The sequence below is a fragment of the Myotis davidii genome, unplaced genomic scaffold (assembly GCF_000327345.1).
Source record: "Myotis davidii unplaced genomic scaffold, ASM32734v1 scaffold1115, whole genome shotgun sequence".
Classification (NCBI taxonomy): Eukaryota; Metazoa; Chordata; class Mammalia; order Chiroptera; family Vespertilionidae; genus Myotis; species Myotis davidii.
This window is the reverse complement of record NW_006287910.1, coordinates 2,690,614-2,713,349: the sequence shown is the minus strand read 5'-3', so window position 1 is coordinate 2,713,349 and position 22,736 is coordinate 2,690,614. Positions and strand designations below refer to the sequence as shown.

At 50.9% G+C, this 22,736-nt stretch overlaps 1 protein-coding gene across 1 annotated transcript in view; it reads right to left on the bottom strand.

Annotated features, from left to right (window-relative positions):
- Positions 1-5,619: 5,619 nt before the first annotated feature.
- XYLT1 (xylosyltransferase I) overlaps positions 5,620-22,736 on the bottom strand; it is a 222,576-nt gene continuing 205,459 nt past the window's right edge. The window contains exons 12-14 of the mRNA XM_015561297.1: positions 17,091-17,286; positions 11,135-11,468; positions 5,620-7,128 (exon numbers count right to left, since the gene is read on the bottom strand). Of these exons, the coding sequence (XP_015416783.1) occupies positions 6,806-7,128; positions 11,135-11,468; positions 17,091-17,286 (853 nt within the window). The 3' untranslated portion in view covers positions 5,620-6,805. The remainder of the gene's footprint in view (positions 7,129-11,134; positions 11,469-17,090; positions 17,287-22,736) is intronic.

Below are 22,736 nucleotides of genomic sequence, written 5' to 3'. Positions count from 1 at the left end.
AAGAGAGGAGGCTCTCCTGGGAAGCTTTTTGGTTTGGTTTCGTTGTTTTGGTGCACTGTTCCTAGAGGTACTGCTACATCGGGTCCATGTGCGGAGTGGACAGAGCAAGCTCCTATTCCTTCTCCCTGCTTTGAAAATTTGTACAGTTTTACTACATTGACCTCAGATAGAGGATGTATCAGATATTAAACTGGTAAGAACAGACACTTCAGTTGATCGTAGCCAAAAGGCTGAGAATTTCCCAGGAAAATTTATGGGCCAGGTCTTAAAGTGCATTCATCTATTCCACCTGCATTCTATTGGCCAAAGCTGGTCATATAGCTACATCTAAGCACAAGGAAGTCTGGGAAATGTAGTCCAGCTGTGTGGTAAAGAGGAAAGGAAAACAGATTTGCTACATAACCAGCCAGTTGGGTATAAAAAACTGCCACTTTAGATGGCAGTCCCTCTTCGCTAACGTCTACTTAACCAACGGTGTAAAACCATATACTTCTGCCTCAACTGGGGAGTCATTTCCAGGGGTTGAGAGAGGACAGCAGGCTTGATTAGGGAGTGTGTCCACACATCCAGTTTTTCCCAAGAGAGGCCCCGTTTATGCCTGTGGTTTCATCACTCCTTTTAGTCAGTGTTCCCTTGAGGCTCAAAAGTACCCCAGTGTGGATGACAAATTATATGGTCACCCTATAATGCTAGGGGCGGGTAGCGTAGAGGACGAGAATACCAGGGTGTGCAAAGGTTCACGAAATTGTTAAAAAGAAGCCACACAGCCACTGTTCCATAAAGACAGTACTTTTTTTTTTTAATTTTAAAATTCTGCATCTGAAAACACGGTATGACAGAAAGCATCTATGTACACCTGCAGCGTTTTTGGTATGGTACAGTATTTATTACATCCACTGTTTTCTGCAAAAAAATTTGCTTTGTCAGACAGAAACAAACTCCCCTAGACAAAAAAATACAGCTAAGGCACAATTTCGTTGTTGTTTTTCTGCTAAATGAAGAGACAGAAAAGGTGCAAAAATGGGCGGGTAGTGCAATCGTTTTCCGAGAATCACATTCTACCGCGAGGAACAAGCATTCGGGTGATTGGAACTTTGATTTCTGGTCAATTTCAGATAGTTCAATATCTCTTAAAATACTCCTTTAAATAAATAGCAAAATATCTACATCTTTCAGTGTGTGCCGTTTGAATTCTCTCTGTTTTTAAAACTCTATTTACAGATTCTCTCTTTTTTAAAAAAATCAATACATTACAAAATATTTCTGTACAGTTTTATGCATATTATGATCTATAACAAAATAGTTATTTTTAAAAACTATATCACCACATGTCTTCGGGGGGAAAAAATGAAGGGGAACGGTAATAACTTATGGTGAGGCCTCTAAAAAAATACCCAACGCTACTGACAACATAATAAGAATTAAAAAAAAAAAGGAAGGACTACAAAGACGATTGCGCGCAATTCCAGTGAATTTCCTATGAAAACCCTGGGTTGTCTTTGGCCTCCATCAGCCCTGGAGCGATGGAAGGGAAGAGGAGGGGCTCTGGATGTAGGGAGAGTGTTGCCCCGTGGAGAACACGACCCAGCAGCTGGGAATATTTAATGCTATCTCTTTCCAGGCAGGAAGGACGAAGAGATAAATTGGGAAACTCTCCTGATTCCCCCTTGACTGAAGTAGGTAAGTCATGGTGTCTGGGAAGGGGAGGGTTGGAAAGCTGGATTTAGCACACTGCGGGTCATGGAGCCAGCTTGCTTGCCACAGGGCGCTGGGCAGGAGAAAGCGCTGCAGGAGCTGACTGAGGTGGAGGTGAGCACCCAAGCCTTCATTGCACCCATGGGAAACGCTTACGAACAGTTTTCCTAAAGACGACAGTTATTAGCAACTTCTAAGCATCTGCAAACTACAGATTGGCTGCCCCTTGCTTAGGAGATTTCCAAGAAAGAAAGCTTCAAGGGGCTCTTTTTTCTGGGATGAGGGTGGCAATGGGAGGGAGAGGGCGGTCAGCTTTCCAAAATTAATTTTAAGGCCACATTTCAAAAAGGAGAACCTAAGGCTTTTTGGGGGTGGGGATGGGGAGAAGATACACAAGTCAGAAGAAAGCATGGAGTGGAGAAGATGAATTAGGAATGGGGGTGGTGGTGGGCAGAGGGGCTGGAGAACTCCAGCTGAGTGGAGGGGGGGTAGGGGGAGGGAGGGCCACGTGCTCCCTGCATGGGGCGGGCAAGGACAGAACCAAAGACAACATGAGGGGCGGACACAGGTGGCGCCAGAAAGCCCTCCCCAGCCTTAAGAGGGGTCTATACAGTATTTTGTTTGCAGGGTGAAGAAGAATAAAACTTCAGAGAGAAAGAGAGAGAAACAGAGAATTTGCATAGATTGTACATTCAGCCCAAGCAGATCTGGCCACCTTCATTCCCCGCCAGGTAAACGTCTCAGCAGACACAGTGAGGTAGCGCCTGTGGTAGACCCATGGGCAAAGTAAGGTAACTGAGGCAGAGGCTGGGAGGACTTCCTGGGAGTGAGCTCAGCTCCAGCAGGGCTTCCTTGGAAGCTTCCAGACATGTGGCAAGCTGGCTGCTAAAACCTGGGATTTGGAGAGAGCCGGGCTGTTTCCCACGCCAGCCCCTCTTCCTGGCCCGGTCCCTGACCCTTCCGCCTGGGCGTGGTGACATTCCGGAAGGTGTGGACCTCCTCGGGTCTAGGGGCAACCATTGGGGTCTCCTGATGGTGTCCCTCCTGCCCTTCAGCACAAACTGTGGGGATCAGGAGAGCAGGATGAGCCAGTTCTCCCAGACACCTCCTTGGTGGGACCGTCCCAACGGGAATGATTAGGGAGAGATTCCTGTTCCCTTCAGCATTCAACAGGAGCCACTATGTGTGCCCTTTTCTTAATGCTGGCTTTCCCCACCTCCCTGGGGCCACGCCTGACTTTCTTTCACCCACTTCTGCAGAGCCAGGTGCCCAGGCCGAGCTGTGTAATTTCTCTGTTAAAAAAAAAAGGCCAACATTTAAAAATCAGATTTCCTATTGAAGTCTGGGTTTCTGGCTTCCTTTACCAAAGTGGAAGGTTCTGCTGAGCAGCCCCTGTATTCTCACAGGCGCCGACAGGCTGGAGCTGCTGCTCTTTTCGGAGGGGCCATGTGCCGCCAGCAGACCCCGCCACTCCCTACACTGTCACGCCAACTGCTAGGGGTCCCGGACTCCCCGGATAGCTGTGGCCTCGGCCAGAGGGTGCCTGGCAGGCCTTTGCCAACAGCTTTTCCAGTGTCTCCACCTTGGATGCTGCTGGGGAGCTTGTGTCCCGAGTTCCCAGGGAACGTGGCTGGGAAAAGGGTCTTTGTCACACCCCACACCCAGCAGCCACCGCCCTCCTCCATTCTGCACCTTCTCGGCAAAGAGACCCAGGTTCTAGCCTGTGACCTTCTGGAACCTGGGAACTAGAAAACCAGGGGGAAGCACAGACCACACAACACGGGCCTGGGCCCAGAGTGGCTGCGATCTGCACCTTTCCTGGGCTTGTGTGGCCTTCCGTGCTCAGCCTCTCTCCAGGCCACGTGCATTTTCAGAAGTTCAGCCAACAACGGGAAATGAAGTCAGAATGACCCCGGGTCTGAGCAGAAAGGCCTTGCTCCATAGGAAGGAACGGGTGCATTTGTTAAACATGGGGGGCCCTGGGAATTGCTCACGGCTCTCCTAGCCCTGGCCCAGCCCTGAGACACAGTGCTTTGTGCAAGGCCTGGGCGGTGGGACTTGGGCGGGCTTTCTGTCTCCTATGCTCTAGCTCCCTCCTCACCAGGCCACTAGGAGGGAGAGTGGTTCTAGGGGCCTCAGCGGTTCACATGACACGGTGGGAAACACCGAGTCCTCGCGGCCTGGTGAGGAGGGAGAGAGGAGGCCTGCACCCCACGGGGCTGGCTGGGAAACTGTGCCGAGGGCCACAGCCCACTGACTGCATCCTTCTGCCCCACCTTCCAGCAGTCCCGGGACCCAGCGGTGGCGACCCCCAGCCACTGTGCCGCGGCCTGAAGAGGGCTTCCGGAGACCTCGCCTCATGCTTTTAACAAACGCCCTCGGGCACCATGGCTGAAGGCTGCCTGGTCGATAAACCATGCGCAGGCAGATTAAAGAATGAGTTAAGCCATTTTCCCTGGAAAAGACCATTTTTTCTCAAATCATCCTGGGTTTTGTTTGGAATTCTCTCTCTCTCCCTTTTTCCCCCAAATGGAACATCTGCAAAATTATTCTCTGTCCAGAAACAAAAGACATTAAGAAACAGCCAGATGACTTCTGTGTCCCAGAATTCACTGCAGGGAGAGGTGACTGAAGGCGAGGACAGGGATAGGGTGTGGGTGTCCCCAGAATAAGCCAGCTCTGGCCCACCTGTTTCAGGGCGGGAACAAGAGGCAGCCACGTCGGCAGGTGCAGGAGCCTGAGGGCACACGGTCCGCACAGGGACCTGCCAGGGCTGCACTGTGGCAGCCCCTGCAAAGGACACCGTGGGAAATACCCACGTCCTCGTGGCCTGGTGAGGAGGGAGGAGGGAGGCTCCCTGGGCAGCTCCGACAGGTGTAGGGACACTGGCCAGAGGCAGAAGCTGGGGGCAGAGAGAGGATGTGGCACAGGCCTCCCACAGCTTGTGCGTGCGTTTAGAGATGACAGGGGCTGAGAAAGTCACTCTGAGGGCCCGAGGACCACTGTTGACAGTGGCCACTCCTGGCGCCATCCAACCACTGACCCTCTTCCTGACATGGATGTCTTTTCCTCCCAGGCTCGGAGCAGCCGTTTCCCTGTGTGTGTGTCTGTCATGCTACATGGAAGCGCATGGTCAGACGGGCCGAGGGAGGTGAGTCAGGAGGAAGCAGGACCCTCGAGCTCTGTGGTCGGCACACTCTCCCACCCCAGGAGCTCGGCCTGTCCTGTGCCTGGGGCGGGAGTGGGGATGGCTCAGGAATTCCAACTCCCCCAGAAATGGGAGGGGGCGGTACATGAAGCTAACACCCTGCATAAGGGAAAGTGAGGCTCCAACGTTCCCAAGGTCACCCCTGTCAGCCAGTGCAGGATGCTGTCCGACACCCCTGCTGAGGACACGGAGAATGGAGGGCAGACACGCACGCACACTCACACACGCACAGAAACAGAGAGAGACACTAGGAGATGCGGAGGGAAGTACAGGGACGGGGAGGGCTGGGGCGCCTTTTGTGAATAAAGGCAGCTTCAGTTAGTAAGATAACATGATTGACAAGCTGCAAAAACAGCACCTACTCATTAGTCATTGACTAAAACATATAAATAATAAATATCTAAAGTGTCCTTTCTCTAGACCCTCCATTGCCCATAGGACATCCTGCCTTGCTGGGTGGGGATGGGTGGTTATGGGGGGAGAAGGGGGGCAACAGCTGAAAGGTCATCGGAGCGAACTGCAGTACCTTCATAGTCACACTGGGGGCCACACCAGGAACTGGCTCCCCAGGAAGGGCAGTTTGCAGCCAGGGGTGGGACTTGTCCAAGGGAACCCTGTCCTCTGGGGGAGGTGGGGTCAGAAGAGGAAGCGAGCCTCCTGCAAGGGGGTTCTCAGAGGAGCAGGGGACCCTCCACGGGGCACATGGCAAGGAAACCCTCCAGGCGTCTGGGAGCTCAGGCCGTTGGAATAATATTATTGTTTAGGTTTTAAACAAGCAGACACTCAAGCGTCCCATGTTTACACGGCATGTCGCCTGGGATAAAGAAGGGCATGGATTTAAAAACCGAATCGGAAATGCTTTTTCCTGGATGTGAAAAGTCTGGTTTGGTCACTCCCAACAGCACCGACTGTGCGATTCCCAAAGGTTTGTGGGGTGAGGGGCGGGGGTGGGGGTGGGGGGCTGACCTCAGAATGGAAAAGCTCAGGCCGGGACGGATATTGCTGTGCTGTCTAGCTCAGGAGTTTTGCTCCAAACCGTCTGTAGGTGTTTCATGGCCATGGGCCCTAGTGTTCCCACTGTCAAGGATCAACAAGGTCATGGTCTTGGTCTCCTGGCCCATGAATGGCTGGAGATGTGATGTTCATCAGCCCATTTTCCCCTCGAGGGAGGGGGCATGGAACCCAGGACAGTTGGCAGTCACACCTTGCTGGACCATGGCCATGTCACACCACAGGCTTCCCTGCTCGTGTAGTGACTGAGAAGGGCCGATGGGAGGCCTGGGCCTGCGGCCTCCCTGGGGAGGGCCCGTGAGCATGGTTTCAGGGACCTGTCATTTCAGCGCTGGCACGGGGTTTCCTGGGCCAGAGGAGCGAGAAGAGGAGCCGAAGGGTGGGGCTGGCGATCAAACCCACCGCCTGGGCAGTGCTTTTCAAACTGGGTTTTGCAGAGCCCTTGGGTTCTGAAGAGGTACCTTAGGAGATGCCCTTGGCGAAGGGACCGCCCGGCGGGCCGAGCGTTGAGAAAGAACCCCCTCTCCCTAGCTTCGCCCAGAGCAGCCCGGATTTCACCTGCACCTGGAACTCCACCCACCACTGCGCTTCGTAAACAAAGTTCTGCTGCTCAAAGGAAAAGTCTGAGAATCACTCGTCTGGGGGCTTGGTCACTGGAGGGGAAGACAAGGACCCTGTAGGACGCGAGGACCAGCCAGAAGAGGTAAGACCACACCCCCAGGAGCCAGCTGGCCAAATGCAGGTCATCAGCAGACCCTGCTTTGGCTTCAGAACCTTCCTTCTCCATCATCTATGGCCAGGAGGGCCCCTCCCACAAAAGGCACCCCCAGGGTGGGAGGCCCTCTGGCTGTGTTCCCTTTGACATCTGCTGCGGCCCACCCACGCCCAGTGCTACCTGAGCCGGCCGTCGGGTTTGACTGCCCCCAGCTCCGACTTGGGGTCCGGGCTGAAGGAACTCCAGGCCGTCTGGCTGCAGGTCTGCATGACTGGGCAGGCGGTGGGGCCGGTGGCACAGATGTCCATGGCGGTCCACATGCTGCCCACCAGCGAGTCCAGCCAGCGCTCCAGCGCAGCGCCGGTGGAGGCCGCGTTCCTCCGAGCCTGCTCCACCTGGGCCGGGCTGACAGGCAGGCTGAGGACGGGGTTCAGGCTCTGGAAGCTCTGCTCCATGTAGGCACCACGGGGGGGTCCATTGTGCAGCTTTAGCGCCTCCTCTGAAAGCCAAGGGAACCATCACATCATTAGAAGAGCCACGAACCTGGCACCTGCTGTGTGCCTGGCACCACGCCGGGCACCGGGGTGGCACCACTTCATTCACAGGACAGCCTCATGAGGAGGCTGTCTCCTCAGTCCCACTGCACAGATGAAGAAACTGAGCCCAAGACAGCGCTGAGCCCACTTTAGAGCGAAGTTCATTCATTCACAGATTTTCACGACATCTTCTATAGTCTAGACATTCATTCATTCAATTAATATTTACTGAACATCTACTATTTGCAAGGCGTTCATCCACCCATTCATTTGGTAAATGTTTATTCCAGGCTCTATTCTATGGGGTGGAGAGAACAAGACAGTCAAGGAGACTGCAATCCAGTGGGATAGACTGATGACAATAAAGGGGAAAAAAAGTAAGTAAGTAAGGTTGTTTCAATTAGTGATAGAGTCACAAAGGAAATAAACGGGGTGTTGAGTCAGAGCAGGAGGTTGCACACAATGGCCCCCGACCTGTTCTAAAGTTTTATTGGAACATGGCTATGCCCATTTGGGTAGATATTGTCTGGTTGCTTCTGTGCTACCACAGCAGAACTGAGTGGTTGAGACAAAGATTGTAAGTGGCCCCCAAACCTGCATATATTTACTATCCAGCCCTTGACAGCAAAAGCCTTCCGATCCCTGGGTTAGAGTTACCAGGGTATTTATTTTAGATGAGGTGAGCAAGGGAGGCCTCGCTGAGGAGGTGACATCTGAGCTGAGAGGTGATTAATGTGAAGGAACAAAAAAGCCACATACAGATCCTGGAAAAGAGAATTCTGGGCAGAGGGAACAGTGAGCACAAAGCCTTATTAAGCATCTTTTCCCAAATCACATAGGTAATGGGAGTTGGAGCCGGGGTTTGAGAGCCTGGTGAGGAGCCCTGCTCTTGGCTGCCGAGTGCCCGCCGTGAACTCTGTATAAGCCACGGGCTTCTGCTTTGTCCAGGATGGGGTTGGAGCATGAACAGACCACTGAGAAGTATCCTGGAGAGAGATCTTGGACCAGAGTGGGGTGGGAGGTCCCACTGACTCTCGCAGCAGCTCTGCCTTACTGAGCAACCACGCCTTGGGCAGAGCACAGGGACTGCAGGCAGACCATCTGGGTCTGAAACCCCACGTCCCACATACCAGGGGTGTGACTTCTGACTTCAAAGCCCAGTACCTCAGTTTGCCCATCAGTAAAATGGGTGGAGTACTAATACCTTCCTCTCAGCTTCATGATGACGAAATGTACTGACTCACCCAAAGTGTGTACAATGGCAATCCGAATATACCAAGTGCTTGGAAAGGTTTAGCCTGAATGACTATTCAACTAATATATGTTGGTATTAGTACACAATACACACATGCACAACTATTGGGCTGGTGTTATTCTACCCATTTTATAGATGAGGAAACAGAGGCAACTGTGCTAGAGACAGATCTGGGATTAAGTCTAAGACTGGCTGACTCCAAAGCCGGTGTTTGTCCTCATGATAATCTACTGAAGGCTCATCCACCAGCTGGAAGCTAAAGCAGTAGTTTTGTTTTTGATTTTTGTTTGTTTGTTTTTCCATCTCAGAGTCAGTCTTTCAAAGACTTGGTTTCCCCACCTGTAAAATGGGGACACTCATCCTTGCACCAACTGGACCCGCTGGGCTGGCAAGAGGCTCTGATGGAAGTGCATGCGCTTTGTCAACAGTCATGTGACATATAAACCAGAGGCACTTAGCGACGGGGAAGCAGAAAGGGCAGCCATCTGGGCTGAAGGAAAGAAGTGAGTTGTTCCTATTTTGAAGGAGCTCCCACTCGTTGCTTATTGTCAAACACAAGAATACATATATTTAAAAATACCGACTAATGATTCTGATGAGAATTAGAAGAAAGGATTAGAAGAAACCTCCTTGTAAGACTAAGTGGCATTCAGAACATAACCCTTCCTGCTTGCTGGACAGTGCCCATCACCCTCGGCAGCAACCAGGACACCCTAATAGTTGGCAGGTTATTTTCTAACAAGTGTGGTCTTGAGTGGGGAAGGAGGAGGAAGAAAGACCATATACAGGGCGTCCCACAAAATGTATACACACTTTCACAGCTGATAGCTCAATTTTTAAAATGAATGCATTTTAATAAACACTGCCTTTATGATTATTCCGAGTGTGTGTATACAGTTTGGGGGCACACCCTATACACGCAATGGAAAACCCAGTTGAATTTAAAATATGCCTTGACTAACACAGACAAGAAAGTCATTCCTAATGCTTCAGGAAGCTGACGGGCCCGGCTCTACAGTTTGGAGGAGCAAGTGGGAAAGAAGAGACCATCAGGTGTGAGCACATATCCTGTCCTGCTGTGAGTTAGCGGGCTTCTCCCTTTCATGTTAGGTAAGCCCGGTGTGTCAGTCACCCTGGCCCACAGCTCCTGGATGCTGGCAGAGGGCAGGCAGCTCCTGTGTCATTCACCAGGAGAACAGAGGCTGTTCTCTCTGATGCGGATCTGATTTCTCTACTCGAGCCTCTCCAGGCCTCCATCCTGCAGATGGGGAGACGGGGCACACCAAACCCACAACACGCCGGCCTGCAGAGCGAAGAGAGCCGCTCACACATCTAACACCAAACATTGCGGTTGATGCAGAAAACCCTTATGAACTGTGAGGCTGACGTGGGACGTGCTCTTACAGCATCAGCCGCCAATGCTCACCTCTATAATTAAATTTTCCTCAATTCCACCTCATCAGATTTCTTGAGATTACTAGGGACGCATCAATAGCAAATTACTCTTGATGAATCATTTTACAAATTGCACGGCTCCCTCCTTCGTGTTCCCTGTCGTTGGAACATCGTTAACAGATGCAATTACCAACGATGACGATGGGGCATTGCTCCCAGTGGGGTGCAATGACCCCCGGCTCATGCTGGGCATGGGTGGGAAGGGCCTCCAGGAGAAAAACATTGGGAAACTCAGGCCCCAGTGAAGGGCCCGGGCTGTTTGCTGAGGTGGATGGAGTCAGGACCATGCCCTTGTTCTGTCCAGCAGGCGCATCCACCACAGAGGTCTGGACTGCCCTTTCCAGCGCCCCCCTCCACACCTGGCTGTGGAGACCCCAACGGATGCCAAGGACATGAACCTGACCCAGGACCCTGGGGGCCCTCAGGGCTGTGCACTGGCCCACAGTTCTGGGGAGCTTTTGTCTGTTTCCGAGGGGAGAGGAGAAGCAGAATTCCATCTTGAGAAAACCTGAGGGCTCTACCTGTCTGCTTGCTCAGCACAGAAACTTAGCAAAGTCGATAGAATCCCTTCAACACTCCCTCTTTATAGGACTCTGTCCCTACCCCCCGCCCCCCCATATCTATGTCCCCTCTCCTTGTGTCACTGGCTAAATGGCACCCAGCTCAGAACGCTTAGCTACCAGAGGCTGCAATTGTTTCTGGCTTCTGGGTCTGCGATCTGTTAGAGGGAGACAACACCAGGCGGCTACTGTTGTGTTGGCTGTTGTCATTGTCTTACTTGACAATCTAAGGAGAAAGAGGTCAGTGCCCCTGACTAAATAGTCAGGTAGTGCATTGCTTTACAGATTCCTGTGGCACGCGGGCTGGAAAAGCGCTGACCTGGTGTATCATATTTTTGATGAACAGGATTTCCTGTTTTAATTAATTTTTTTTTTACACAGTGAACAAGATTTGCTAAAACTCAATATCTGCCTGGGCTTATTTTCCATCCTGTCTTAAATATGATCAGAGCCTCTGGGAGCCCAGTGGGAGAGCATCTAATAAAAAGTTATCTAAGTCACAGACAGAGGACGTCACCTCCGTGTGCAGGCAGAAGAGCAACTACTGAGAGCAGAGAGCATGGTTCTCGAAAGTGGCCCCCTCTCCCCACATCTGGGCAGTGCCACTGCCCAGGCGATGGACCCATGAGGTCCCCGGGGATGGCATATCCCCCCCACCCCCGACCCTGGACTCCCAGCAGAGACATGGGGAGTACTCACCCGGTTTGATGGGCTGCCTGTTGGAGAAGGTCAGAGGTGCGACGAGGAATTTGGTCTCTGCGACTGGCACCCAGTGGTGGAGAATTTTCACTGTCCAGACCCCAGGCCGCAGGGGCAAGTTCAAAGGGGGCTTGTAGTGGGTGAATTCGGCCGTGGACTCAATCAGGATGTCGTAGGTGGCTGCGATGACGTTGACGGGATCCACCCAGATGACGGTCACGGTCACGTTGGGGCCCTTCCCCCACTTCTGCATGCCTACCGGCTCATCCATGGGCCCCAGGAGACCCCCAAAGTTGCGGAAGAGCCGCTCCTTGGCATCCCAGTCAGTGCCGACCTGAAACAGGAGAGCGAGTCCTGAAATCACTGACACTGAGCTATGGTGCTGTGTCCCAGAAAGGCCTGAGATCCTGCTTGCTGGGCAGGATATACCCATTTTACAGATGAGGAAATGGGGAAACTCAGGCTCCGATTAAGTTACTTGCTCAAGGTCAGACAGGAAGTAAGCAGAAGCTTTGGTATTTGGATCCAGGTTGGAGGATTACAAGGCCTGTGGTCCATTCACTAAACCTTAGGGCCTCCAGTGCCTGGCACCTGGTGGGTGTTTTGGGAAAAAAATGTGCACTGAATGAATGAATCTCTGTTTGAGGCCATTCCAAGAAAACATACACCCTGCCATTCAACAGGTCCAGCTGGGTTCCGCTTTGCTCCTTGGTTTTCCAGATCATGTGCCTCTGTTGAGTGTGCTATTCTGAAGGAGACTAGAGCTCAGGTTTTGGAGCTGCCCTGTCATAAGCTAGAAAAGAAGGGCCCCTCAGCATCGCCTGTCACCTGCAGCAGTTCACAGGGCTTTCCCAGAAGATAGAGCTCTGGCCTCCCTAACACATGCTGAGCTGGAGCCAGGGGTAGGAGATGGTTGTACAATCCATCCTTCCTGCCAGCCAGTGGCTTACGCCCTCCACGAATCCACGCTTGCCTTCCCTCCTTCCACTCTGTTACCTGCAATCTCTTCTCCACCCAGCAGTCAGAAAGACCCCGTGAATTGTCCTCAAACCGCTCAGATCCCTGTGCCTGGGTCCACTGCTCTCTCGTGGTGCCTAGCACTGTGCTTGGGGCTCCATCAGAATCTGTCAAGTGAACGACTTGACAAATGAATGAACTGCAGAGATCCCTGATGCGTCTGTTGCAGTTTCAAATCAAATTAAATGAGGGTCTTCTGCTCCCCAGGAGCTTTCATTTAATGCTCCGAGGACAGGGTGGGACACGCTGGCAGCCGATAATGAGCACACTGCCAGGCTTGCGCTGCTTCTGTGGCCTCTGCATGACCAGCATCTCCAATGTGTGTGTCTGCAGGTCAGGGCAGGGGAAGGTAGAGACATCTACACCCTGAGAAGATTCCACATTAAGGTGCAGACAGGAGCTGGCTTACTTTCTCCTTGTTCTCACCTCGAGTCACTGTGTCCATTCCTTACACAGAACACGGAGCTGCATGGCCAGTAGGTACCAGGAGCTTATGCCAGGCATAATGCTAAATTCTTGGATGCATCACTCATTTCATACTCACTTCCAACTCCACAGTATCCCCATTTTACAGATGAGGAAACTGAGGCTCAGAGCAGCTTAATAACTTGCTATGGTCAGTGAGGGGCAAAGCCAGCAGGGGGACTCAGGAAGTCTGACTTCAAAGGCTGTGCTCTTATCTACTCTTCAATGTATTGCCTCCCATTCATTCACTCACTCACTCACTCACTCATCAATACATATGTGCCAAATGCCTACCACCAACCAGATGGGACTATTTATACCTGTCCTTCATAGGCCCACAGCTTGCTTCAGGTTTCCGTCTTTAGACCGCAGCCTAAAGAGTGGTCTTAAGGGCAGCAGAGGTAGCGATTGCTGTGACATTTCTGCTGGGCACCGTCCCTCCCAGGGCTGTGAAATCCTGGCCACCCTATGGACCAGCAGGAGCTGGCTGCTCCCGAGGACCCCTGCTGCTCAGCACAGTGTCTGGGACACAATAGGAATTAAAACGATGCTGTTGGTTGAAGAAATAAATGAGTGAGCAGGATTCAAGCTACACCTCAAAGTCTTAGAGATTTTTCCAAAGAAACCTGATTCTAAGCCCAATCCTTTTCAGTATCTCATTGTTCCTAAGTCTGGTCTCTCACTCTGTCCTACAAGGTCTGGTCCTTTGGGTCTCTTCCTTTCTGTCCCTCTCCCCATCCTCCACTCACCCCTGCTCTAGGCTCTCCCCTCCCCTCCCCTGCCTCCCCCCGCATGCTGGAGTACTCTCAGCACCTCCTTGAGAAAGGCTCACTCTTGCCTCTCATCTTGTGTCCGCACCTACATCTCTCTGGTTCAGTCTGCTTACTTTCCCCACCCTCTTCACTACCAGCTCTTCTTTATCATCTAGGCCTCAGCCAGGGTGTCACCACTACTTGGAAGCCTTCCCTGCTTAGAGGCACCACTAAGGTGCGTCTCTCAGCGTTTGCCCATTGTAGTTTTTTTGTACAGTATTGCAATCTTTAATTTAATCTATCTCCCTGGCTCAACACTATCAACTCCATGAGAGTATGGACAAAATTCAGCTTATCAATGTATCTCTAGTGCCCAAAACAGTACTGAGCATATAGCAGGTGCTCAATACATCTCTATCTCTATATTTATCTACCCAGCATATATCGACCTACCCATCCATCATCTATCTATGTCATGAGCGATTACGGGCTGAGCACATGGACATCCCTATGCACCCAGGCCCTGCACACACTGACGCCAACAGACGCTGACAAATGGATCAATGGTCACAAAACCATGTCAGGGTTCTACTTCAGGAAGGAATTACCCACCAGTTGGGGGAGTGTGGGGACACTCCAGAAACCATCCTTTGATTCCCCCATAGAGTTGGGGGTGAACAAATCCCTGAAGTCAGTTCCGAAACCAAAATAACACAGCAGAAGAGTTGCAAAGCGGCTGACAGTGGAAAAACCTAGATCTTGTTTCTAAACTTTGAGAGGAGGAGAAGGTCAGCCACCACCCCCACGCGCGAGGGAGGAGGGTCTGCCTGAGATGGAGCCCTGTTGCTGTCACATCCTCTGTGGCCTTCAAGGTCTTCTCCCCCTTGCTCTGGAAGTCCACACCGTACTCTGGCACAGTCTGCTTACCATTTGTACCACAAAATGATCAGCTGCTCATATATGAGCGCATGTTCAAGTTCAAGCTTAACAATGCTTCCCGGCTTCAAGTCCACCAAAGGTTTCCCACAGCCCTTAAAATACAACCCAAACTTCTCTCCAGGGCCTGCGAGACCCCTCATGCTCTGTCCCCTGTCCCCCTGAGACCTCCCTCCTATCACTCTCCCTCTCGCTCACTGTGCACTGGCCTTGCTGCTCCTGGAGGCCGCCCAGCTCTTGCCTAGAGCCCCAGGGTCTTTGCCTTGCACATGCGCTTCTCTTAGAAGGTCCCAGGGTACAGTTTTCAGCTCCCAAATTATTCTTAGAAAAGCCTTTCTCAACGAATCATCCCATTGAAACTAGTCCTCATCGGCCTCTCAAGGCCTCAGCAATCACAGGGAGGGCATTTTTCTTTCTTTGTGTAATACTTGTTATTAGTTGAAATGTTTTTGTTCATTTGTTTGCTCACTCATTGGCTGCCCCACAAGAGAGCACTTCCATGACTATAAGAGTCTGGTCTATCTGGTTGACCGCTGTTCCTTCTGCACCTCGCACATCTCGGGCACTCGGTGACTTTCTAAGCCACTGGCACGGGACATCCACGGGATGGAGAACTCTCTCTGAGCTCCCCACTTGCCCTGGGCCAGGCCCTATGCACAACCCTGGGGCTGTGTTAATTCAAGAGCACTTCTCAACATGCAGTACTGTTCCTCCTCCTTGTCCAACTTCACGTTTGCCTTAAAATTAAGGCTTTAGAAAAAAAACCTCGAAATACAAGATCCGGGGCTCCCTGCTCACATGTTGGTACTCTGCCAGAGGCCTCGGTGGCTCTCACACCAAGGGTACCAGAGCTATCGCAGGAACCCTCACAAATCACCAGCCACGAGTGGCCAGCGTCATTTGTCACTGCCAGAAGGGCCCGGTCCCCCAACGGCAGGCTGATAAACAGGGAGAGCCCAGCCACCAGGCATCCATCTCCTTAATGGGACGTTAATGTCTTCAATCGGCCGCCTGGGCCCCCAGCACAGATTCCAACTGGGGCAGCATCGAACCGCCCCCTGGCGCCAGTAATTTATTGAGTGGGTTCCCATGGCAGCTCAAATCCAGCCAATCTGTTTGGAACCTTAATTGAAAACCGTGGCTTCAAAAGAAACTCCCACCAGTGCCTGTTCAGTGCCCACTCAGCAGGGCACAGGTCGGCCAGGTGGGCCATTGGGGACTGGAAAAAGACTAGCAAGGGAATACAAGTGGGTGTGATACTTACTCCCATCCCTTAAGATTCTCCACATTCCAAAATCGGCTCCCAAGCCAGCAGCCAAACTCATTGGGGGTGCTTAACTCCAGGAATGAATCAGTGCTTTAGAAATCCCATGAGGAGTCTTGTGTGGGCAACCCTCACCAAGCTAGATCAGGCTTCCTCTTCCTTCCAGGTCACCAGCCAAGTGCAGGCACTCATTCATTCAGAAATCATTGTTGCTGACACTAGTATGGGTGTCTCCCATCTTCCCCCATTTGCCCATCTCCACCCAGCCTCCATCCGCCTCCCCTGGCCTTCACCACACTGTTGTCTGTGTCCATGGACTATGCATATATCTCGTTTGGCTAATCCCTTCACCTTATTATGCATCTGCAAATGCTACATACTCTTCTATGTGCTGGTTTACAGCAGTGAGTGAGAGGGATATTGTCTTCGCTCTCTTGCGGACAATCACCAAGTGACTAACGAAAGCAACAAGATGATGTTAGATGGTAAATGCTAAGAAAACACTAAAACAAGGATGTGTCGGGCGGGGAGTGTAGCTATCATGGCCTACGTGAGTGGGCAGAGAAGGCTTCTCGGAAGGTGCGTTGTTTAGACTTAGATCAGAATGACCCCAAAATGGGTGAAAACCTGTGAGAAAGCGTTCCAGGCAGGAGGATCAGCATGCCACGCCTGAGGTGGGAACAAACTGGGCATGCTTGACAAAGACACAGGTGTGAGTGGGGAGGAGAGTGGTACTGGATGAGGCTGGAGAAGTAGAAAGAGGGTAGATCAGGTATGGAAGTGGGGCAATGTCAGAAGGGTGGTGCTGGGTAAATCCATCTCCCCAGGCAGGAAAACAACTGAAAGCTGGTGCTGTACTGGAGAGGTGGAAACTGCATTCCATAGGTCATGCATCAGTCCATCTGTCCAAACACTAACACATCCGTCCATCCATCCATCCATCCATCCATCCATCCATCCATCCATCCATCCATCTGTCCATTCATCCACCCACCCGTCCATGCATCCATCCATCTTCTCATCCATTCAATGACTGATCTGGTACTTATTTTAAGCTAAATCCTGTGCTAAGAACCGGGGAGACAAAAGCACAATTAAGCATGGGACTTGCAGCCTAAGAGACCTGGGTTCAAGTGTGAGCTCTCCCACTTCCTAGCTCTGATGTAGAAAATCACTGAATCTCCACAGGCTTCAATTTTCTAGTATGTAAAACGGGATTGATGCCCCTACTTGATCAGGAAACTGGTTTGATATTGGTCCATAAAAGAAATAGAAGTTCTACTATGAAAAATAGACCAAGGGCCCAGGTTGGTTTGGCCCACTGTCCTTCTCCGGATCTGTTGAAGATGCCATTTCCAGTGTTTGGAACTGGAGGCCCTTCTGCAGGCACAGGGTGAGCCTATCTTTGGGGCTCTCCAAGTCCCCTTGTCCTCCATCTCCAACTATAGGCATCAGATCATGGAACAGGACTCAGCAAGGGGGATGCAAAAGGCAGTGAAGTATGACATGTCTGGTTTCTTACCTCGGAAAATTGGAGCCTCCCAAAGTCGCTGGGTGGGCTTGCGATCTTGAAGACTTTCTTCGGCATCACCCACGTCTCCAGCGTCTCGAGTTTGCTCACGGCCAGATTGGTAGCATGATGCTTGATCACAAAGCCCTGGAAACGGTCAGCAAGGAAGTAGAGGTGGACAGACGCTGCGTGGCCCATGGGATAGTACCTGAAACACACACACAGTCTCACATGAGCTCACGGGTCAGGGCTGGAAATGTGAAGGCTCATAGTGGGGTGCCCCCCATCATGCTGGTCTTGTTCTTAAAATAACCCCCATTTTATACAATGCTGACCATATTCCTGAAACTGTTCCCTGTGTGTCTATGATCTCAACCACTATTAACAGTAGCTTTTTAGATGATTGCAAATGTAAAGCATGTTGACTATATAAAAGCACAAGAAAGAAAATAAAAATTGCTACACTTTTGAGGCTTCTTTACATAGATTACGTCAATTCACAGATATTTATTGACTCTCTGGTGCTAGGTATTGGGAAGCAACAATGGTGTGCAAACAATGTCATGTTGACTCATTTCCCTTCGGCCTTATTCCCTATGCATATATTTGCATAAATCTCATATGAGATCATACTATACATACTGGTTATATCCTGCTTTCGCTTCATAGTATTTCGCAGGCATTATCACGTTTTTGGAAAGTCTCTGAAAACGTGACACACACACACACGTTCCACTGTACGTAATACTGTATTTTACAGAGCAAGTTCCTCATCATTGGCTGCTTAACTGGTTTTTAATTTTTTGGTCACTGTAGACAATGCTGCATTAAACATCCTTGAGCAAAAATGCAATCTCTCTCACTCATTTCCAAAGGGCCCTTCAGGTCTGCCGTCCAACTTTATCAAAAAGGTTGTACTGATTTACGCTCTCACTGTCCTTCCCAGTCAAGGCACTGGGCATTATCCTTAAAAATGAATCCAAGGTCCATACATTCAGACACGAAGAGGTAACCGTTGTTTTCAGACGCTTGACTTGGATCCACAAACAGTCACTGGGAGAAAGGGGCTGGGGAACTAAGCAGAGATGCCCAGGAGAGGGCTCAGGTGGGAGGGACTTGGGATGAGCCCAGCTTTCTTTCCTTCGGTGGAGGAATTGAGGGCTGCTGGCCTCTGCAGTGTGTGAACTGCACAGCATCAGAGGTGCTAGTGGCCCCCGAACAACAGTGTTCTCCAATCACTGTTCTGCTTAGCCGCCTTCCCTCCGGTCCTCATCTGGAGCTTCAGTCTTTATGTCCAATGACAGCGGTTAGGGAAGCCGCCTTCCTGCGCTTCCCCATCTCCGGAAATCACTGCCTGGGCACTGGAATGCCTTGGGGGCTCTGAGAGAAGAGCCGGCACCCTCTTCAGGCTGCTCGCTGGGCATCGGCTCACAGGTCTGCGCAGGGCCTGGGCTTCAGGAGCAGAAAAGCCTCGCCCCGGACGGTGCTGTGAGCTCGCTGCCGGGATGGAGGCGGGCTGCAGCGGGGCTCTCTCCACAGCAGCCACTAGTACTGCGACGACTGAGCACGTGAATGTGGCTGCTGCGGCGGAGGAACTGGATTTTTTTATTTCATTCACTTTCATTGATTTAATCTCAAATACCCACTGGTGGCCAGTGGTGGCTGTACTGGAGGCATAGACAGTCATGACAGAGTCTCGTGGCTGCTGGCATCAGCGCCTCCAATCCTTCACCTCCCCGTCTCCATGCTCTCTCCCACGTGGCGTCGCAGGGTTCCTTGCCCTGAAGAGGCAGAGTCTATTTCCCCGCTCCCGACCTGCCTGGACCTGAGGCGCCATGCCAGCTCCCAGCCAGGGCCCCAAGAAGCCTTGCGCATTTCCTCTCTTGCTCTTCTGTGATGAGAGCAGGCCTTTGTGGAGCAAAGAGGATCCCAACCACAAGCATGAAGCAGAGCCACTTGTGGTACTCAAGCAGGGGCGCTGGATATGGCTGATATAAGGTCATGGACAAAAGCAGGAGGGAGACAGGTAAGGGAGCTCCTGTGAGAGCCCAGGGAAGGCATGATGGTGGCCTGGACTGGGAAGCTGGCAGTGTAGAGGTGGACTGAGGTAGAGGATGGATTCAGGTGGAGACAGCAGGATTTCTTGAAAGCAAGCAAGCAAAGATTGACCCCTAGGGCAACAGGGAGCATGCCTGGGCTACCTGCTGGAGGTCGAGACATTTGGGGCACACAGAGCCACCCCAGCCTCACAGCGGCTGCAGATTCAGGAGACATGCCAGCTGAGACCAGGAACCTGAGAACTTGAGCTCAGTGTCAATGCTTATCACTTCAAAACACTGACTTGGGGCCTGTTTGTTACACGGCATTATGGCAGGAGCTACGTAATACACTATCAATGTTTGTTCTGCAAGGTGGTTGGGTCAGTGATGCTGGGAGAAGAACAGGAGAGCTTGTTGGCATGGGAGTGAAAACAAGAGTTTCCAGAAGGGAGAGGTCCAGACAGAGGTGCTGCTAAGGGGTCAAGTAAATGAGCAGTGGGCAAGCACTCTAGAAACCAGGTCTGACTGCCTGCTTTCCCTCTTCTATCAAGAAACCCTGCTGTCTCCACCTGACTCCAGCTGCTATGGCCAGCATCCTGGTCCAGGCCAACATCGTGCCTCCCCTGGACCTTTGCAGGAGCTTCCTTGTCTCCCTCCTACTTCCGTCCACTTTACCCTCATAACAGCCATTCCCACCATCTCTGCTTAAATACCACAAGTGGCTCTGCTTAATGCTTACGATGAAATCCAAACTTCACCTGGCCCACAAAGCCCTGCCTCTTTAGCTTCATTTTGTTTCCCTCTGCCCCAAACCTCCACCTTCTAGCCACATGGACCTTATTTTAGATTCTACATAGACATTAGTTTGGATTCTTGACCACAGCGAGCTGGTTTCCACCTCAGGGCCTTTGCACGGGATATTCTCTGTGCTGGGACTGCTCTTCTCCTCTTAGGTTGCATGGCTGGCTCTGTCTTATCATCTTGCTTCAATGTCACTACTTCCGAGAGATCTTCCTTGACTGCTGACTCTTAGTCACCAACTCGTTGCCATCATGTAACTTTACCTTCATTCTGAGCAGAGCATTTATCCCTACTGATCCTTCGTTCTTGTGTACCAGTGCTTAGGCACAGTCTGTCTTCACACTAGAACGGGAGGGCCTTGAACATGGGGGCCTGGTCGGTCTGGGTCATGGCTGAGTGCCCAGTGCCTAACACAGAGCCTGACACATGGTAGATGCTTCAAACAATACTTGTTGATTGAGAGAAAATTCTAGAAGGATTTTCTCTTGAACCCTTTGCTTCTAAGGCACATGGAACTTTGTATCTAAGATACATGGAACCCAGGACTGAGCACAAAACCTCCCGGTAGTTGTCTTGACTGTGTATGATAATTAACTAAAACTAAGAAGGGAGTTTGTTTTCAATAGGTGCAGTACAACAGAACCTAAAGGATGCCACAGATGCATTCATCTCACCCAAAGGTGGGTTTTTGTCTTTTCTTTCTGAAATAAGTGGGCATTGGAAAAATTAGGAGACTCACAGACATCTACATTTCTGATTTGTCTTGAAAAATGGCTGGCAATTCAATGTCTACATGCCCATTGGACAAGAATGTGCTGGGGGTCAGCACGGGGCCCCGGGCGGTCTCGGCTGGCACAGTGAGCCCGTGCTGAGGGGCCAGCCAGCACTGGCTGCCACGCGCTACTTGCCTGGCCCAGGAGGGCATTTGAATTTGAGGACGTGTAATAAAATCCTGACATCTTTATCTCTGGAGGGTGACTCACAAGCAAACTTTATTTTCTTGTGCTCTCAATCTGCCATTTTGAAAATTTCTGCAACCAGTATGAGTTATTTTATAATGAAAAAAATCAATAAACATTATTTTTATGAAAGGTTATCCTGCAGACTGGAAAGACACAATTTGCATGAAGTGCCCAAAGAAAATGAGACTCTTGAAATAAAGTTCTCACGTGCTGTTTCCCCAGATACCCTGGAGGTAGGAATTTACTCTCCGCTCCGTTTTGGGATAAGGGTCCTTTGTCCTGATTAACGTTCAGGCTCATAGTCATAAATATATTGGCTTTGCCCACAGCAAAGCACAGTGTGATAAAAATAAATGAGCGAGAAGTCAAAGGATTCCAGGCCCGGGGCACCTTGATGGCCTGCTTAATCCCCAAACAAGTCCTAGGATGTGTTTGGGAGTGTCTTCTAGAATTTCCTATAAGATTATTTACTTTATAAATTCTAAGAAGCCTGGGATTAAGACTATTCTTGAATAACATTCTGCTTCCAAGAGTGGCACTGGGTTCTGTGCTGGGGATTGGTACTGTGGTGCTGTGAGCAAGGGTTCTGCGCCCAGACTAGCAGGGGCATTAGACCTTCACCGTTGACCTTGACCCAAAATACTGCTGCTACATGCAATGGGGGTAGGGGGGTAGGGGGGAGAGGTTGGAAGTGAGTCTGAGCTACTTTCAGCTTGGGAGAGGGAGGGGATGGGCTATCAGGGGGAGCTCTCAGCAAGTTTCACAGAGGATGTGGCGCCTGAGATGGCCCTCGGAGACTGGGAGAGGGTTGGCTGTGTGGGGACAGCGGGGCGGTAAGCAAAGGGAAGCACAGAGGGCGCAATGAGCAGCTCATGTAACTGGTTACGGAGGTGTAGCTCACACAGTAGGCTCCCTGTTGACGTTGGCAGCTTAATAATGGCACGAACACTGACTAAGCACTCTGTAAGTAAAACATGGTTAAAAACGGGGACAATAATAATAATACGTAAGTGAGAAGGTCACTATTGAGGATTATCTCCTTTAAACCTCATAACACCTTATGCTGTAAGGCTTATTATTATATTCCCATTTTACAGATGAGGAAACTGAGGGTCAGAGAGGTCAATCACTTGTCCAAGGCCAACAGGTAGTAAATAAAAGTTGACTTCAATCTGCAGGTCCTGGTTCCCGACCCACACGGGGCTTTCCTTAAACTAAGTCAGAACCCACAGGAAGAGGATCGAGGCTGAGGCCACGAGGAGATAAGAAAAAACTGTGGCAGCCCTGCCGAAACCCAGATGGCCAGGCAGGAAGTCGCAGCCAGGAAACCTCCCCGTGCTCAGGATTTAGGCAATAGTTCCAGAGAAGAGGGAAGAGCTAGGCAAGGAGGGGTACATAGGAGGAGCCTCAGTGGAGAGACTAATGTTAAACTTTTTTTTTTTTTTTTTGCTTTAAAAGAGGGAGGTGGGAGAAGGAGAAGGGAGAACAAGAAAGAGGAGAGTGATTAGAGGCACTTTTGAAAATCCAACCTAAAAAAATAACCAAAAAAAAAAAAAAAAGAAGGAAAGAAAGAGGCTTTCTGCAAAGAAGAGAGTCATCAGGGCGTTATTTACAATGGCCCATTACTGACAATAGCAACAGGAAAGGGCTGGATTAAGCAAACTCCCAAGTTTCTGCTCTTTGTAACAGCAGCGGCATTAAAAAGGATCATTAGCATGAAGGAAGCTGCAGAGCAGCGGGAGAGGGGCTAATATTATAATGCCGATCAGGAATATAACAGGGCTCCAAACTCTTGTTGCAAGTATGTGAATATCTGCAATGCACATTGCTAGAGAAAGGAAGACAGCCAACAAAAG